Genomic DNA, 20,553 nt, shown 5'->3' on the forward strand with positions numbered 1-20,553 from the left:
TGCATTTTCTTGGGCAAAAGCAAGAGATTTTATTATTATTATTATTAAAACCAAATAGAAAGAAATGTTAGAGAATAATGAGCACAACATTTTTTATTAGTGGAAACTTCAATAGCAATCTTCCATCATGAAGAAAGGAACGAGAAAAGTACCAAAAAAGTCATAAACCTATTGCATTGGTATCAATTCAGTTCTAAACTTTTCAATTGGACCAATTTAGTCATAAACCTTTTAATATTGGTACCAATTTAGTCCATCCGGCCAATTTTAGCCGGCCGGCCGACGTGGACGTCGACCGGTGGCCGGATGCTAACATGGCAATTTTTATGATTTTTTAATTATTTTTTCAAATGTTTATATTAATTTTTTATTAATTTTTGATTAATTTTTATTTCTATCTTCTTCCGGTGGTGGCTAGCGAGCCTTCGGTGAGGCTTGCCGGCCACCGGGCGAGGCCGCGAAGCCCTCGCTCGCCGCGGCGAGGGTTGCAGCCCTCGCCCGGCCTCTCCTAGGGCCACCGGCGAGGCGGCTTTGCCCGCGGCTGGCAAGGCCAAAACGCGGCCCTTGTTGGCCGCGGGCGAGGCCGCCTTCGCCCGCCGGCAAGGCCGGGGAGGCTGGCCTCGCCCAGATTTGGGCTAAGTCGCCTCGCCCGCGGCCCTAAATGAGGCCGAGCAAGGGCTGCGACCATCGGGCGGCTGGTGAGGGCTGCTCGGTCTCGCCTAGGGCCGCGGACGAGGTTGGCCTAACCCAGATTCGGGCGAAGCTGCCTCACCGGCGGCCCTAGGAGAGGCCAGGGAGGGTCGCGACCCTCACTGGCAGCAGGTGAGGGCTTCGCGGCCCTCGCCCAATGGCTGGCGAGCCTCATCGGAGGCTCGTCGGCCATCGCCAAGAAGAAGGCAGAAAAAAAGGAAAAAGAAAAGAAAAAGAAAAAGTAATAAAAATTAATAAAAACTCGAAAAAAATTAAAAAAATCATAAAAATTGCAACATCGGCGTTCGGCCATCGGCCGACGTCCACGTTAGCATTGGCCGGCCAAAATTGGCTGAATGGATTGAATTGGTACCAATATTAAAAGGTTTAGGACTGAATTTGTCCAATTGAAAAGTTTAGGACTGAATTAGTACCAATGCAATAGGTTTAAAACTTTTATGGTACTTTTCCCAGAAATGAACTATCAGCTCCATAACAGTTGTAGTGGTGCACTTTCGTAATTGTATAATCAATTTGTACTTTCATGCAGGGTTTCACCTACGATTTATAAATGCGAGGACAAATGCTAGAAACAATTAGCAAAATCTATAGACAAAATAAATGAGTATGAGAAAAAGAAGCTATTACTCATAAGAGAGAGATCTTACTGACTAAATAACCTCTATTTGCGTAGCTGAAATTGAAAAGCGTTCTCACATCAAAGCATGGTAATCATGCTCGTTATGGACAATTTTTCGATTATCCTATCCACCGCACGGATTGAGATTTATGAGGCCGAATTAATCGACTCCCACGAGTCCATGATCAAAAAGCCTATTAGAATGGGCGTATCCAGATTGGGCTGTGCGGACTAATTAAATTTGAAAAGTTTGCGTGGATCCAGACCAAAGCCCCCTTTCCTTTATCATTTTTTTTGCTAATTTGTTCTTTTGTTCATTATTCATTATTCATTATTCATTACAAATTAATCTTAGTAAATTATTAAAGCAATTGTTTCAAAGTGTAATAAATGTTGAAAAGTGGACTCGGAATAAGAGTTGGTAATTTTCTATTTGTGACAATGTGCTAATGGTTGGTATTTTCATAAATGTGTTAATAACTTATCTAGGTGTTATCGCTGAACAAGTTGCTTATTTAAAATTTGTTGTTAACATGTTTTGATAATTATCGACCCTTTTCACATGTTACCAGCAAAAAACAATGTTCCAATTTAAACTCTCCGGAATAGTAGGCTCGTCCAACTTCGGCTCGTATTGGGGTCATTTTACACTAAAACATGTATTTTTTATTTATATGACAAAAGAAAAAATATATATTATTTTTTAACCAATTGGAAAGAAAGGGAGAAATGTTGAGAAAGAAGAGAATAAACTTCTTTATTACTTCGTGAAGCTTCGATAGCAATCTTCCTCAATGAAAAGAAACTATCGGTTTCATGGCAGTTGCAATAGCCTTTGTCTCCGGAATTTGATAAGTTAATCTCTACTTTCATGCTAGGTGTCACCTGCGACCAGGAGTATCAAAAAAGCTTTGCCCAACCCTGCCCTACTTGAAAATTTAGGGCCCTGCCCAACCTCACCCTACCTAAAAATTTAGGATATTTTCGGGTTGGACATTAGATTTATTTCGAGTGTCACAACCTCCCTAAAGTGGGTCAAATCACCAAGGGGTTTGATGAATGGATTATTAAGACTAGACTTAACTTAGGCTTTTCAAAACCTATACTAATTAGCGACTTAGGGTTTAAGTTCTTAACAAGCAAATAAGTTTTATTATGGAGTCGCCACTTGTCACGCCCTGATCCTTGAGCGCGTGCCCATCCTTTACCTGATAGATTAAATAGCGACGTTCTAGGATGTATCGCCGACCCTTTTCATTTTAATATGCACATGTGGAATCAATTATAATCCCCAGCCAATAAAGTAATGTGATAGAAAAGTAGGGCCATATTTTTCATATAGAAATTCACAACCAAAATTTTGTCCAACCACACCTCAAAGTATTTTATCATACTATTAACAAATGTCTAGTCTCACACTCAACCACCTATAAACGGGGTTCACAAAAGAGGATGGGATCTCAGTCCTCATCCAGGTCAGACTTGAGATCATCATCAGGGTTCTCCTCCAAGTACTCATCTTCGGATTCTTTCTCCTCAGGCTCCTTATCAAGGTCCTGAAATATTGTCTCACAACTGGGATGAGACTATGTCTCAACAAGTTTACCCCCTAAGACTCAATTAGTAAACCAATACGCTATCCAGGCTGCCTATGCACACACGGGTTAGAGGACTTACCTTGGCCTCAAATTTCACCTGCATATTAACATAGTTCAATAGGCACCCAAGCAATCACCTCAGAGATCGATATCTCGATCAATCGACCTAGTCGATTACATATCAAACAGACCATTCCCTGGTTATTTCATTCATTGCTGTTCATTCTCCAAGATAACCTATCGAGTTACCGAGTCAGTATATTATAATATTCATTCTTCGAGATGACATATAGAGTCACTGAATATATTTATCATAACATACATTTCCCAAGATGACATGATGAGTCACCGAGCCGTTATGGCATGTCGTCCATTCTCCAAGATGATCTATAAAATCACCGAGCCGACATTTCATACCGTCCATTCTCCAAGATGACCTATAGGGCCATCGAGCCGGTATACAAGCAATTCTTTCTCAAAATGACATGAGAGTCATCGAGCTGTAATAGTATAACATCCATTCTTCAGATGACATACGAATCATCGAGCCGGTATAGTATTTTTGTTCCGAAAACACAATCAATTTTACCATTTTCATCATATTTGATAAAAGTATACATGTGTGGGCATACGGTCGACCTTAGCCCAAAATACATTAATTTCCTTTTTATTCACCCACTCCTTTCAGCAGTACAAAAATAGATTTTTGACGCTATAGACTGCCGCCCGGTAAGTTTTCCACTTAATTACCAAAGTATCCAATTTCTACTTTGAATAAAATACCCATCCACACAATTTCACTCAATTTACACAATCAGGTACTCAGATAAATAAACAGAGAGCACCACGACAATCAGCACGAAATTTCGATAATCGGCTATCCCAGCCTTATTTTCGAAAAATAAATAAATAATTAAATTAATTTCGAAAATTAATAATTAAATATTAAAAATCCAATTTAGGCCTGTAATGCCTAATTGGATGCTAGAACGGGTTGGGAAAAATCCCAAGATGCATTCAATAATTAGAAGTACTTCCCTACTTGCTAATTACACTAATCAATCATCCGACATGCATCATTAAGTCACTATTCTAATCGTTTTAAACTAATCTAACCACCTAATTGCACTTAATTGAATCTAATCAACCCTTAAGCATAATTAGCAAACTAAGAAGGCATTAGTGAGCAAAACTCACTTGAGCAAAGTGAAGACCGGATCACCGCAACGGCAATGAGACGGCGGCCGAAATCCAATTTTTTGGCGGTGTCGGCGGACACTCGGGCCGAGTCTACAAGCCTTGTAGGCCCACCGAGAAAGCTGGGCTTGGGCCAAACTTGGGCTGACTTGCTTCAAGGGCTTGGGCTCGGAACTTGGGCTGATTTGGGCTTGAAGATTTTGCTGGATTCGTGGGCTTCAAAGGCTGAATTCTTGGGCCGATGTTGGGTGGAACTTCAAGACTGAAAATGATCTGTAACTTAAATGGACCAAGCTGAAGCGGGCCTAAAAAAATGGAATGTTGGGTTGAAGTTCACTTGGGCTGAATTGCTAGATTTGTTGGCCAAATTGCTAGGCCAAGAAGCCTTGAACACTTCGGCCAAAGCTAGGTTGGGCTTCTCGCGGTGGACGCTGCTGGGACGCGTGACTTGGACGTCAGCCACAATAGCGAGGAAGAGAATGATGGAGCGGCACGGCTTGATTCGGCTTCACTAATTCGTTAGCGTCACTAGGCGGACCGTTGAGCCCACACAGAGGATCGTAGAAGTCCTCGTCGACCTAGGCAAACCAAACCACAAAAAGATGGGGAACCAGGTACTCCACACCCTCGTCCACCCACACTATCCCAGTGTGGCATTAGAAGAGGATGTTGGTTGTAACGTCCTCAAAGTCAAGCACCATGACTTTCATATGTATAGGGAGACCAACACACGAAGGTAGAAGACTCATACCTGTGAACTTGAAAAAGGTTAAACAATAACAAATGAGTTGAAACTTGAGAAATAAATAACCTAAATTTCATATAGATAAATGCCTCGCATAAGAACCTTATGATTACCTGACCCAAACATGTGAATGACAAATCACTAGTGAAGCCTATGCTTTGCCTTAACTATATATATATATATGAGAGAATCCATCCTCTACTTGGACATCCGTCCTATCAAAACTATGAGGTATCCCTTACCCATTAAATTTTCAAACAAATCAGTTTCATCCTCATACATAAGTCCCTCAAGACCTAATTATAGCATAAAAATTCCCACGTGTCGCATATTAGTATCTTAAATAATACCACAACCTTCAAGACTCAATTAACGGCCTTCAAAACATCCACATGCCTCTCACGTCACAAAAAATGATAATTATAGCATGCACGTGTCTTTTAAGTCACTAAAAATAACAATTTAATCATGCACTTGTCTCACATATCTCATATAAGGCCATAGTAAACATGCACGAGTCATATATCAACTTCCAAAGTATGCTTATAACACTCAAATGCTTCGTACACATTTAATGTCTTGAGAATCACAGAATACACCATAATATTATGCTTCTCAAGTCCAATTATTAATCACACATAGCTGAAACCCTCCGGCTCTTCTAGAAATCTCCAAGACATTGTCTCGCCCCATTAAGCATGACATTTGAACCCCCGTCGGGCATCCTTTTCAGTATCATTTCAATATAGCATTCCCATGAACGGCATCCAGAAACCTCCGGGCATCACGCTACAACGTTTCTCAATGGTGGCATCATCCCCCAAAATCTTCGATGATGGAATCCCTTGTGTGATCATACGAATCAAGTATACAACCAGTTTTATCTTTCATATTAGTCCAATGTATGAATGCCCCAAGGGCGTGCAGAGCAATGTGCAACTCATGACCTATCAAAAATGTGTCAATAAAATATGTTGAGCATGAAAGTAGAATCGTGGCTTGACCCATTACGTTTGAGCACCGGCTTGGGTCAAACTTAGATCAGACGATACGCCTCAATATCACCGGACCAAGAGAGTGATTTAGCCCAGCGGACTTCCATGCACATCTAAGAACCAAGGCTGTTCTAACTTTGAAGGCTTGATGTGAATTTCAAGCATCAATCATGACCTGTGGACTTCTATATGCGAAGACCACATCCATATTGCAATGGTAATCCTTGAAGATCAAATCTAATACTAACACAAATGGACGATTTGACCACAATAGTCATGACGTATGATAAACCACATCGCATAACACTTATACAATCAATCATAATTGAAGATGAAGCCTAGGTGTCGATAACAAAAGGTCCACAAGCAACAACCATGGTGATTTTCTTAACACAAGCAATAACCTAAGCCTAAATGAACTATTTCTTCAAATCATGCCAACACGAACAACCTCGATGATCCCATACTCACTCCTTGCTCGTCCTTGAGCATATAAGGAACAAACCATACAAAATTAGTCACATTAGCTCCTTTACATAGGATAGCTCTAAGAACACTATAACCAAACCTATATCCGATTTATGTAACGCAATGGCCTAGCCGATATTTAGGAAATCTACTTACAAACAATTGAGATGCAAAAAATCCGAACGACAGAAGGATGGCAGCTCAATAGCACGGCAGCGATGATAGCAGGGGGCGGGGATGACAAGCAAGTGGCGGCATGTAGCAGTAGGTGGATGGATGAGTGGATGATGGGAAGTGCAGCGGTGGACGGCTAAGGAGGGAAAGGAAGAGGGAGAGAATAAAAAGGGAGAGAGAGAGAGAGGGGAGGGTTAGTCGAATGGGCGGAGAGGGGGAGAGAGAGAGAGAGAGAGAAAAGGAAACTTAAAGGAGAAGGATAAGCATGAAGAGATGGATGTCCATCATGCATTAAATGCAAACTTGCATTATTGTCCTTTCTTCATGATGACTCCAAACTTGAAGAGCAAGAAGAAATCCCTTCTTTTCATCTTGCCCAGCTCATCAATGGCCAAGATCTTTTCTTCAAGTCTCAATTATTGGCTAGATGCAAGAAGGTTAAAATGGTCAAATCCTCCTTATTTCTCCAAAGTGGTGCCTAAACCCTTGGAGGATGGCCACTTGACTTTTGTCTCACTTAATTAAATCTAAAGAAGCTAAATTAGTCTCATCATTAGGTCCACTGGAGTTTATTTCCTCAAATTAGTGCATTTCTCCAATTAACGCACTAATGAGCTCTTTCAATTGGATAGGAATGTCTTGATAACATTTTGCACTCAATACTCGTAATCAGACTAGGGTTGTGGCTAAGTTTTGATTAGAACGGCTTTAACACAACCTATGCAAATTTGGGTGGCATTGACGAAGCTCGCTCGACTAGACTTGAACTAAGTTCGACGCCTATCCAAGGTTTTACGCGTAAGTTGTATTTGAGATGATCGATCCATGAATGACCCTTAGTTGTCATGTAATCGAGTAGGATCAATCAACTTGTCCTGAACTCACGGTTCTTTGGGATCGGATTAAGGTCATTCACGAATGATACATTAATTGTGCGGCGTCACCCGTGACTAGTATATACATGAGTTGAATTGATTTATACCTATCTATTGACTGACTCGTGACGACATGTGATCACACACAATGATCTTTATGGTGGAATGTCTTTTCATTGTGGAACACTCTAGTTTATTGCAACACCAATCCTAAGTCACCTTGCCCCAAATTAGTTAGTCGGTTCATGAACAATTCCTAAGATTGAGTTATAGCTTATCCTCGTTACTGACGTGCCGATCTTTATTTCATTCCTCGCAGTCTAGATAGGGATTAGGATTAAGGATGTCACATGGTGGATATGATAATATATGAGGAACTTTAATCATGCGCATCAATGATATTTCAAATAAGGAAATGGAATATTCGAAAATCAAATTAGATAAGATTTTATCTAATCTAAATATTGGCTTTCAAATTTGGACCTATGAATGACCACTTGCGCATCACAATCGAGGGTTGGCATGGCAGTGCACGGGAGATAATTTTTTCCTCTTCATGGGCCTCCAAGTGAATTTTTCTTCTTTGCTGAACTTTCCCCACGGATTGCCTCCACTTACTATATTTTACTACAACTTCCACTAAAGCTCTTTTGATCAGCGTTTAGAATTTTCCTCTAACCTGCAAAGCCACAAAAACAATTTATCATGGAGAGCACCAAGGGGCGCTTGGTATGACGCAAGGCCAACAGCGTCATCGATCACGGGATAGAGCACCTGTAGTTTTTCGGAGCAAGATCATGGGCAGCTTTGTCGTCATAATGTGGGTCTCCTCGGAGCAACGCCTGTAACATCCCGGGCTCCACTGTGTAATATTGTCCGCTTTGGGTCACTCGCCCTGGCGCGGACGAACTGCCATCCCAGCCACGGTCTTTTTCCTCACGGCTTTAAAACACGTTACACAGGTTAGAGGGATCAAGCCTTATAAGCTAACTAAGACCTCCATTCCTAGGCGATGTGGGACAAGAGAGGAGGCTGTCACACTCTCCACCTCTTAACAGAACAGCGTCCTCGCTGTGGCCCCACGGGCGTCAGGACAACTCTTAACAAAAGAGCGTCCTCGCCGTGGCTCCAAGGGCGTCAGAATAGCATTCGAGCTATGGTCCCACACGCGGTTGGGAGTTGGCTCTGATACCACTTGTAACATCCCGGGCCCCACTGTGTAATATTGTTCGCTTTTGGGTCACTCGCCCTGGTGCGGACGAACCGGCATCCCACCACGGTCTTTTCCCTCACGGCTTTAAAATGCGTTACACAGGTTAGAGGACCCAAGCCTTATAAGCTAACCAAGACCTCCCTCCCTAGGCGATGTGGGACAAGAGAGGAGGCTGTCACAACACCAATAGTAGGGACGCCACGAGTTAGAGGTTGTAGGAACTCACGGAGTCATGACAAGTAGCATCATTGGTGCGAGCTTAATGATGGCGGTTAGCAGCGTGCGCCAAAGGGGCGTTGGCGTGCAGCAACGAGGGTGCCAGTGTAAAACTTGCAGTGAGAAAGCAGCATCTGGAATGAAGGAGCTCGGTCGCGATCGGCTGAAGAAGAAAACTCTCCTTCTCTCTCTCGTCTTGTTTTTCTCTCTTTCTCTGCGTCTTAAACCCTAGAAGAGTTCGACCAAAAAAAAAAAAAAAGCCCAGAAGAGAACCCTTTTTATATGCAAAGTAACGACGCCCCGCCATGGAAATAAAGTGCCATAGAGTATTATATATTTTTTGTCCTTTTCTTCACCTTCTTCACTTTTGTCTCTCTTTCCTTTCCGGCTCAGATGTGAAATCTCCCAGGGCAATACAATTTTTCTTGCCTTGAAACAAGGAATATATCACTCAATATATGACCCTTGTTGACCAATCCTCTCTTTGTAATCTATATATATTTTCCTTGTACGAAGAGACAAACTTGCAGATTTTCCTTTTTTTCTCCTTTATTTCTTTCCTACAACTAAAGAATTCGGCCTCCCTAAAATATCATGGCATTTCAATTCTGTGTGAATTTTTTTTTTTTTGATGAAATCTTTGCGCACATAATTTCGGCCATTAAAGAAATAATGGGCTTGACCAACTTCTCTTCTTACTACAGGCTTACTCTAACTCGCTAAATTAAAACTCAAAAACTATCAATTCAAACTTATCAACCAATCCGATGCAAATGCAATAATAAAAAAAAATATAAACTAAACAATAAAATGCTCCTAAAATTATATGCTATCCAATTTGATTTTAATATTTTTATTTAGGGATTAAATGTTAATCCTTAATTTTTTATGCAATAAATCGGTGATTGGGCTGTCAAAATTTAAGTGTCAGTATCGAGTAAGGGTTTATATATGTGGGTATTGTTACGTTTGGGGTTAGGTTTGGGTTATAACCTTCATCACCGGGCTTGATTAATTATCCGATTCTTTCGAAGAGCTTGTATTAGATTCCCTTCATTTCCAAACGGTCATCATGGCTGCTCATATTGGGCGATTGATTTTTCATTCTTTGAGTTGTCCATTTTGTTATCGTGTTCGTTAAGTTTGCTTGCCCTAGCATTTGGACTTGATTCCTCACTGCCTTGAAGTGATTGGCATGGCATGCCAATGAAGTATATTTATGGAGATTAGAGATTCCTTATTTGAGAATATTATTAGAGATATTATTTAATATTTTGTGATTATGTAAGATAGTTAATTTCCTTTCATATGCATATTGTTTTAGTAGAATTACCCTCCTTTAATAATTCGCAAAGTCGAGCCAACTGAGTAAAGATGTAGCATTTATTGATTCTCTCTCCCTCTCTCTTAAAGATCCTAGAATATTTACATGGTATTAGAGCCGCCAAGAGAGAAGGAATTAAATCAAACCTTAGCCTTTTCTTCCTTTATATGGTCTTTAGTTGTCTCATTTTCAGTAACTCCCGATTTTTGTCAACAAATCAAACCTTAGTCTTTTCTTCCTTTATGCTGTCTTTAGTTGTCTTATTTTTAGTAACTCCTCCATTCTGTCAACACTCAACAACACTACTATAAACGCTGTTCATTGTGGTACCCTCTTCTAATTCTTCTAATTATGAGCAACATCGAGCGAAGTTGCCGTCAAATATCCAAGTAGCTATGAGCACCGGAATCAAGCACACCTTATTTGGGCAAAAAAAATGAGCACCATGGGGGTAATGTCATCAAGTATCTAGGTAACTATGAGCATCGAAGTCGAGCACACCTTCATCAACTAGCCAAAGATGAGCACTATGGGGTGATGTGGTTTAGTTTGTCGTAATTCAAGTGGGGTTTTCACATGATTCTATTAAGGTTTTATAAGAAAGATATGTCAACTTTCTAAGCATGTCTTGTTTCAGCGCTTGTCTCAAATCCGGTTTGTTTAATTTAAGGTTTGGTTTACACGACACTTGATTGCAGATTTTTGAAGAGAGTTGCACAAATTATATGAGATGGAGTGATGAAGTATATTTATGGAGATAAAAGATTTTCTTATTAGAGAATATTATTAGAGATATTATTAGATATTAAGAATATTATTTAATTTTTTGTGATTCTTTAGGATAGCTAATTTCCTTTCATATGCATATTGCTTTGGTATAAATACCACCTCTAATAATTAGTAAAGTCGAGCCAATTGAGTGAAGATGTAGCATTTACTGATTTCCTCTCTCTTTTTCTTGAAGATCTTGTGAATATTTACTCATGATGTTAGGTTTAGTGGAGTTTGCCCCGGCACGGAAAGAAAGGCCAGAAATGAAGCCCCACCTTGTTAGGATTTGGTCTTTGTTTCTGTGGAAGTTCCTTGGAGTTAGAAATCTCTCTGTTTTATCTGCATGAAGCGGGCAATTGTGCTTAGAAGAGGGTTTTTGCCACTGATGGGTTCCGTGTAAATTGCTCTGTTTCTTGCTTCTTTTATTCTTTTCGCGTGCAATATCAGAATGTTGAATTATCGTCTATGAATTTTCATTTGCCGGTCTTTCTTCGTATAGAGGTGTGGCACTTCATTTGCTCAACTTGCTTAATGCTTCTTCGTTCGAGGCTTTTGGGGGTTTGCTTGGTATGTTTGAGTGGGGTTTCTGAGTGGTAGATTGAACACGGCAATTTAGATGCATGGTCTTGAGCTGGATATCAAGGAGAATGCAGAATGTTTTGCTAGTCTTTCAGGTTGATTTTCTTTCAATCTCTCTTTCAGAGATTGTTGGTATTTTAATTATATTTTGGCCAATCTAAGGCTACTTTTAAACTGCATTACTGCAATGGTTGATTATTTGATGCCAATTATTGGGCACCTTGACAGCTCAATCTGCTGTTTGTCCTTGACTTTGACTTGACACTCTCTTGATTTATTAGCTTGTTGCTGTTTGTAATTTTTTTTTTTTTCGGAACAAGAAGGAAAGGAAGAAGGTGAGGGAGGTGGGGATTATGAAGAAGCAACCTGAAACCTTGAAGGAGCTGATTGAGAAGCTGGAGATGATGATGAGTAAGTGTTGAAATTTATGATTTTCTTCCATTTAAGTTGGATTTTGTATTTTGCAGGTATTGCGTAGGTTGTCCTTGGTTGCGGCATCAGCAGATCAGTCAGCTGCAAGTGTGTGGTCCAAGCAGGAACGAAGGAGATCACTGCTAACCTTACACCAGAAGACTGACATTTGATGATGGCATCATTGGGTAAGTGAGATGACCAGCGATGGAATTTTTGGAGTGAAGGACAATATTGACGATGTTTGTTTGTCCTGATAGCTGCTGGACTATCCTTTGCAGCACTGGCGGTGTTTGGTTGGATCTTTGGATATGAATTCGCCAGCCACTCATTTAAACTCTACCGATTGGATACCATGATTGCGCATGTCAAGTTCTTGGAGTGGTAGGCGAACAAAACAAGAGCGTTCGTTGTGCTTCCTCTGAAATCGAGATGGCATTGTCAATTGTGGATGTTTCCGTGGCTATATCTTTTGAAATCTTCTGGTTTTAAACTTCAAGAATATTGGCTTTGCTAATTTATACAATGAACAGTTGTTTGTTTTTGTGGAGACTGCACTGTGAAAGCCTATTATAAGTTGACATACCATTGATGATGTCATAATAACTATGATCAAATATCTATGACACAAGAGTACATGATCAAGTAGCTACTATGTTCAGAACTTCTGGTTGGGTGTTCTGATAAATTTGTGGACTCAACAAGTAGAAGTTTGAGATATGAGAAAAAGAGCGAAACCAACTTAGGCAATAACACTAATTTGTCCCTTAGTTGAGATGTCTAATGCTTAGACTCAAAAGCCATTGTGAAAATATGTTCATCTTAAAAATAAAAAAGAGGGAGAGAACCTGAAACCATACTGGTCCAGCCTGACCAAATCGTTCAGGTTATTCGCTGTTTGCGTCTCAGGTCGAGTAGGGTTAAGCGCATTCCTATACTGCTTCAAGTTGGGTCGGGTATCATCACCCAGTCTGGCCTGACCTATTAACATCCCTACCTGTGACTCACAAATGTGAGAGCAGATGGTAGAAATAATTAGCAACATCTATCAACAAAATAAATGAGTATAAGAAAAGAAAATATGAATATATATATATATATATATATATATATATATATGCATATTTAACTTACTAAATAACTTCTTATTTGCGTAGTTGGAATTGAAAAGCTCTCTTGAACCAACCCATGATAATCAACCTCCCAATCAATAATTTTTTGATAATCCTATCCAATGTTCGAAAATAGAAGATCCTCCAAGTTTGATTGACATGTAATATACCACAAAATCCCATAAGCGCCACCGCGAAGCCCGATCCCAATCCTGAGTAAAACCAATTAACAACAGAGCCACCTTCATTAGATTCATCTTCACTTGAATTGTGATCATATTGTCTCTCCATTTCATTATGCTCATCTCCCGGACAAACTTTCAAAAGAGGAGCTCCACAAAGTCCATTGTTGCCGCGATAAACAGATTGATCTTCTAGAGTGCTTAGATGATTGCCTGATGGAATAGGGCCAGATAAATTGTTGAACGAAAAATCCATACAACTTAGAAAGTCTAACTTGGATATGCTAGAAGGGATTTCACCCGATAGCTTGTTATTGGATAGATCAAGTGATTCCAAATATCTCAAGTTTCCAATATCTAAAGGGATTTTTCCAATCAACTTATTTTGGGAGAGGTTCAAATTTTGAAGTCGAGCAAGCCTAGTTAGCCCTTCTGGTATTTGTCCTTGTAATGTGTTACTTGAAAGGTCAATAGAAAATAAATATTGGAGAGAGCTGGTGAATTCTAGGCTTGTTCCTTTTATATTAACCATAATAGGAATATGCCACGTGGTTTCCAAATTTGAAGTATCAGCAGAATTGGTCCACATCAAGGAGAAGTTGCTAAAACAAGGAGGAATGCTTCCGGTAAGGTTGTTATTTGCTAGGCTCAGATACTGGAGTTTATGAAGTTGACATAGCCATAAAGGAATGTCCCCAGCAAAGTAATTTCTGCTAAGATCGATTAACCTAAATAGTCTAGAACTGAATGGAGGTATTCTACCAGAAAATAGATTGTCACTAAGATCAAGAGTTGCCAAATCTTGCTTTAGTAAACACTTTGGAAGCACTCCATTCAAGTTGTTTTTATGTAGGCCTAGAACTTTCAAATGCTTCAAACCGCAAAGAGAGCTTGGAATCTGACCATTTAACTTATTGTTTCCCAATGAAATCCATTGCAAAGAACTTAGCAACTCCCCCAAACATCGCGGAAGTCTTCCAGATAGTTGATTCTTCGAGAGATCAAGATATAGCAATTCATGTGACATGCATAATGAATTTGGAATGTCACCACTGAAGTTATTTGCAGAAAGTAACACCATCTTTAATTGTGGCAACTTTTTTCCAATAATTTTAGATATGTTGCCTCTGAGCATATTACCCGAGAGATCTAAGTATTCGATATTAGATAAAATGTCAGGTAACCAATAAGGAACTTCACCTGAGATGCTAGCATTAAACATATACATCTGCAAAATGTTCCTTTGAGTTCGAAGCCAGTTTGGGAATTCCGGTCCCACTTTGCAATTTGACAAGCCAATGAATTTTATTTGGAAAGGAGGAACCCAAGATGCGCTAACATTTATAACAAGCCTATTTGATAATAAAGTCAACTGGGTCAAGCTGGTGAGATTTGCCAAGTGAAGTTCATTAACAACTCCATCCAATCGATTATTATTAAAGTCTATCAGCTCCAGATTGGATAGCTGCCAAATACTTTCTGGAATGTTCCCGCTCAAATTATTAGAAGAGAGGTCCAAAAATCTCAGAGATGATAATTGACCGAGGGTAGAAGGAATAGGACCTGAAATTGACCAATGTGAAAGCAAAAGGAATTTGAGAACTCTAATGAATAACAATTCTTATAACATGCATAATGAATTTGGAATGTCACCATTGAGGTTATTTATAGAAAGTGACACCAACTTTAATCATAGCATCTTTTTGGATAATTCAATATATGTTACCTTTGAGCATATTGCCCGAGAGATCTCACAATTCAATTTTAGATAAAACATTAAATAGCCTATGGAGAACTTTACCGAGATGCTAGCATTTGACATGTACAATCCGAAAATGTTCCCTTGAGTTTGAAGCCAGTTTGGGAATTCTGGTCCCACTTGGCAATTTGCCAAGTGAATCTCTTTTATTTGGAAAGGAGGAACCCAAGATGCGTTAACATTTATAACAAGCTCGTTCCATCCGAAACTCAACTTGGTCAAGTTGGTGAGATTTGCCAAGTGAAGTTCGTTAACAACTCCATCCAATCGATTATTACTAAAGTCTATCAACTCTAGATTGGATAGCTGCCAAATACTTTTTGGAATGTTCCCGCTCAAATTATTAGAAGAGAGGTCCAAAAATCTCAGAGATGATAATTGACCGAGGGTAGAAGGAATAGGACCTGAAATTGACCAATGTGAAAGCAAAAGGAATTTGAGAACTCTAATGAATAACAATTCATATAACATGCATAATGAATTTGGAATGTCACCATTGAGGTTATTTATAGAAAGTGACACCAACTTTAATCATAGCATCTTTTTTGGATAATTCAATATATGTTACCTTTGAGCATATTGCCCGAGAGATCTCACAATTCAATTTTAGATAAAACATCAAATAGCCTATGGAGAACTTTACCTCGAGATGCTAGCATTTGACATGTACAATCCGAAAATGTTCCCTTGAGTTCGAAGCCGTTTGGGAATTCGGTCCCACTTGGCAATTTGCCAAGTGAATCTCTTTTATTTGGAAAGGAGGAACCCAAGATGCGCTAACATTTATAACAAGCTCGTTCCATCCGAAACTCAACTTGGTCAAGCTGGTGAGATTTGCCAAGTGAAGTTCGTTAACAACTCCATCCAATCGATTATTACTAAAGTCTATCAACTCTAGATTGGATAGCTGCCAAATACTTTCGGAATGTTCCCACTCAAATTATTAGAAGAGAGGTCCAAAAATCTCAGAGATGATAATTGACCGAGGGTAGAAGGAATAGGACCTGAAATTGACCAATGTGAAAGCAAAAGGAATTTGAGAACTCTAATGAATAACAATTCTTATAACATGCATATAACTTGCATAATGAATTTGGAATGTCACCATTGAGGTTATTTATAGAAAGTGACACCAACTTTAATCGTAGCATCTTTTTTGGATAATTCCATATATGGTACCTTTGAGCATATTGCCCGAGAGATCTAACAATTCAATATTAGATAAAACGTCAAATAGCCTATGGAGAACTTTACCTGAGATGCTAGCAGTTGACATGTACAATCCGAAAATGTTCCTCTGAGTTCGAAGCCAGTTTGGGAATTCCGATCCCACTTTGCAATTTGACAAGTCAATGACTTTTATTTGGAAAGGGGGAACCCAAGATGCGCTAACATTTATAACAAGCTCGTTCCATCCGAAACTCAACTTGGTCAAGCTGGTGAGATTTGCCAAGTGAAGTTCGTTAACAACTCCATCCAATCGATTATTACTAAAGTCTATCAACTCTAGATTGGATAGCTGCCAAATACTTTCTGGAATGTTCCCGCTCAAATTATTAAAAGAGAGGTCCAAAAATCTGAGAGATGATAATTGATCGACGGTAGAAGGAATAGGACCTGAAATTGACCAATGTGAAAGAAAAAAGAATTTGAGAACTCTAATGAATAACATTTCATATAACATGCATAATGAATTTGGAATGTCACCATTGAGGTTATTTATAGAAAGTAACACCAACTTTAATCATAGCATCTTTTTTGGATAATTCAATATATGTTACCTTTGAGCATATTGCCCGAGAGATCTCACAATTCAATTTTAGATAAAACATCAAATAGCCTATGGAGAACTTTACCTGAGATGCTAGCATTTGACATGTACAATCCGAAAATGTTCCCTTGAGTTCGAAGCCAGTTTGGGAATTCTGGTCCCACTTGGCAATTTGCCAAGTGAATCTCTTTTATTTGGAAAGGAGGAACCCAAGATGCGCTAACATTTATAACAAGCTCGTTCCATCCGAAACTCAACTTGGTCAAGCTGGTGAGATTTGCCAAGTGAAGTTCGTTAACAACTCCATCCAATCGATTATTACTAAAGTCTATCACCTCTAGATTGCATAGCTGCCAAATACTCTCTGGAATGTTCCCGCTAAAATTATTGGAAGAGAGGTCAAAAAATCTCAGAGATGATAATTGACCGATGGTAGAAGGAATAGGACCTGAAATTGACCAATGTGAAAGCAAAAGGAATTTGAGAACTCTAATGAATAACAATTCATATAACATGCATATAACGTGCATAATGAATTTGGAATGTCACCATTGAGATTATTTATAGAAAGTGACACCAAGTTTAATCGTAGCATCTTTTTTGGATAATTCCATATATGTTACCTTTGAGCATATTGCCCGAGAGATCTAACAATTCAATATTAGATAAAATGTCAAATAGCCTATGGAGAACTTTACTTGAGATGCTAGCATTTGACATTTAAAATTCGAAAATGTTCCACTGAGTTCAAAGCCGTTTGGGAATTCTGGTCCCACTTTGCAATTTGACAAGTTAATGACTTTTATTTGGAAAGGAGGAACCCAAGATGCGCTAACATTCATAACAAGCTCGTTCCATCCAAAACTCAACTTGGTCAAGCTGGTGAGATTTGCCAAGTGAAGTTCGTTAACAACTCCATCCAATCGATTATTATTAAAGTCTATCAGCTCTAGATTGGATAGCTGTCCAATACTTTCTGGAATGTTCTCACTCAAATTATTAGAAGAGAGGTCCAAAAGTCTCAGAGATGATAATTGACCAATGGTAGAAGGAATAGGACCTGAAATCGAGTAGTGTGAAAGCAAAAGGAATTGGAGAACTTAATGAATAACAAATCATATAACATGCATATAACATACATTGTGAATTTGGAACGTCAACATTGAGGTTATTTGAAAAAGTGCTACCAATTTTAATTGTGGCATCTTTCTTTCCCATAATTTTGAAATTGTTACCTCTGAGCATATTGCTTGATAGATCTAACAATTCAATATTAGATATAATGTCTGGTAACCAATGGAGAACTTCACCTGAGATGCTGGCATTTGACATGTACAACACCGAAATGTTCCTCTGAGTTTGAAGCCAATTTGGGAATTCTGGACCCACTTTGCAACTTGACAAGTCAATGATTATTATTTGGAAAGGAGGAACCCAAGATGCGCTAACATTTATAACAAGCCTGTTTGATGCTAAAGTCAACTGGGTCAAGCTGGTGAGATTTGCCAAGTGAAGTTCGTTAACAACTCCATCCAATCGATTATTATGAAAGTCTATCAGCTCCAGATTGGATAGCTGCCAAATACTTTCTGGAATGTTCCCGCTCAAATTATTGGAAGAGAGGTCCAAAAATTTCACAGATGATAATTGACCGATGGTAGAAGGAATAGGACCTGAAATTGACCAATGTGAAAGCAAAAGGAATTTGAGAACTCTAATGAATAACAATTCATATAACATGCATATAATGTGCATAATGAATTTGGAATGTCACCATTGAGGTTATTTATAGAAAGTGACCAACTTTAATGATAGCATCTTTTTTGGATAATTCCATATATGTTACCTTTGAGCATATTGCCCGAGAGATCTAACAATTCAATATTAGATAAAACGTCAAATAGCCTATGGAGAACTTTACTTGAGATGCTAGCATTTGACATTTACAATCTGAAAATGTTCCTCTGAGTTCAAAGCCAGTTTGGGAATTCTGGTCCCACTTTGCAATTTGACAAGTCAATGACTTTTATTTGGAAAGGAGGAACCCAAGATGTGCTAACATTCATAACAAGCTCGTTCCATCCAAAACTCAACTTGGTCAAGCTGGTGAGATTTGCCAAGTGAAGTTCGTTAACAACTCCATCCAATCGATTATTATTAAAGTCTATAAGCTCTAGATTGGATAGCTGCCCAATACTTTTTGGAATGTTCTCACTCAAATTATTAGAAGAGAGGTCCAAAAGTCTCAGAGATGATAATTGACGAATGGTAGAAGGAATAGGACCTGAAATTGAGTAGTGTGAAAGCAAAAGGAATTGGAGAACTTTAATGAATAACAAATCATATAACATGCATATAACATACATTGTGAATTTGGAACGTCAACATTGAGGTTATTTGAAAAAGTGCTACCAATTTTAATTGTGGCATCTTTTTTTTCCCATAATTTTGAAATTGTTACCTCTGAGCATATTGCTTGATAGATCTAACAATTCAATATTAGATATAATGTCGGGTAACCAATGGGGAACTTCACCTGAGATGCTGGCATTTGACATGTACAACACCGAAATGTTCCTCTGAGTTTGAAGCCAATTTGGGAATTCTGGACCCACTTTGCAACTTGACAAGTCAATGATTATTATTTGGAAAGGAGGAACCCAAGATGTGCTAACATTTATAACAAGCTCATTCGATTGTAATCTCAACTGGGTCAAGCTGGTCAGATTCGCCAAGTGAAGTTCGTTAACAACTCCATGCAATCGATTATTACCAAAGTGCATCAGCTCTAGATTGCGAAGCTGCCCAATACTTTCTGGGATGTTCCCACTCAAGTTGTTATAAGAGAGGTCCAAATATCTCAGAGATGCTAATTGACCGATAGTAGAAGGAATACGACCTGAAATCGAGTTATGTGAAAGAGAAATGAATTCGAGATGTTTGAAATTCCCACATTGATTGGGCAGATGACAATTGAAATTATTGTTCCCGAGTCTTAGATACTTTAGACGCATCAATATGCTAAGAGCAGGATCTATCTTACCTCCCAGACCACGACCAATTAGATTGAGCTGCAAGACATGACTAGTCCCATGGTTGCATTTGACTCCTTCCCACTCACAACAACGTTTGCCGGTCCACGACGACAAATTTCTCGAAGGATCGATGACATCCTGCTTGAAGTTTAAAAGAGCTTCCCTCTCAGCGTCAATACAGCTTACATTGGTTAAGGCATGGGAATAACAGAATTCCAAGGCTTGAAAGACAAAGAGTGCATGCAAGAGCGTGGGCACGAAGTTAGTGTAGAAGCAGGACGCCATTGTGCTTTAAAATGAACCTGAGAACTTCCTTTTATAATGGCAAAGTGACGCTTCCTTCAAGAAATATGATCTTTCTAAATTCACAAAAAATGTAGAAAAAGAAATGAGAAGGAAATTAACGTCTTTTCTGAGTCCATCCTCTGATCGCTAGCCACCTAAAGTGACTTATGAAGATTCCAAGTCGTGCGTTGCAAGGCCCGTCAAGTGGCCAAGAAAGCAAGTAAAGTTTGGTTGGGGCCCCACCAAAGAAAACTTTGGCCGGAAGCTGTCGTAGACAATGGAAACCTTCGAAAAGAAATGTTTTTGACTTTAAAAACATAAATCCAAATTATTATCAAACGCAAGATGTTAATTAACCACTGGAATTCGCCCCAGTGGCTACTCTTCCAACATGGAAGGGGGAGGTGAGGGGTTTAAATCCCTACATTCTCAGGAGGGATGGGATGGGGATCCGTAAGTTTCAGGAGTGGGTTTCGACTCCCACGCTCTGTAAGAGGCATGACAAAAGTCTGA

General features: G+C 39.2%; 1 protein-coding gene across 1 annotated transcript; it reads right to left on the bottom strand.

Moving 5' to 3' along the window:
• Nucleotides 1-2,790: 2,790 nt before the first annotated feature.
• LOC120296165 (receptor-like protein EIX2) lies at nt 2,791-20,040 on the bottom strand. Its single transcript, XM_039317838.1, has 5 exons — nt 19,764-20,040; nt 19,494-19,619; nt 18,781-19,004; nt 3,008-3,025; nt 2,791-2,886 (listed from the first exon to the last, which is right to left on the bottom strand). Exons 1-5 carry the CDS (start codon nt 20,038-20,040, stop codon nt 2,791-2,793), a joined length of 741 nt encoding a protein of 246 aa, XP_039173772.1.
• Nucleotides 20,041-20,553: the final 513 nt, after the last annotated feature.

The sequence above is a fragment of the Eucalyptus grandis genome, chromosome 7 (genome assembly GCF_016545825.1).
Source record: "Eucalyptus grandis isolate ANBG69807.140 chromosome 7, ASM1654582v1, whole genome shotgun sequence".
NCBI lineage: Eukaryota > Viridiplantae > Streptophyta > Magnoliopsida > Myrtales > Myrtaceae > Eucalyptus > Eucalyptus grandis.

Coding starts and splice junctions, on each gene's coding strand:
- LOC120296165 (XM_039317838.1), bottom strand. CDS start 20,040: ATGGCGTCCTGCTTCTACACTAACTTCGTGCCCACGCTCTTGCATGCA. Junction 19,620..19,763: donor AATTGGTCGTGGTCTGGGAG/GTAAGATAGATC, acceptor ACTCGATTTCAG/GTCGTATTCCTTCTACTATC. Junction 19,005..19,493: donor TCTAGAGCTGATGCACTTTG/GTAATAATCGAT, acceptor ACTCAATTTCAG/GTCCTATTCCTTCTACCATT.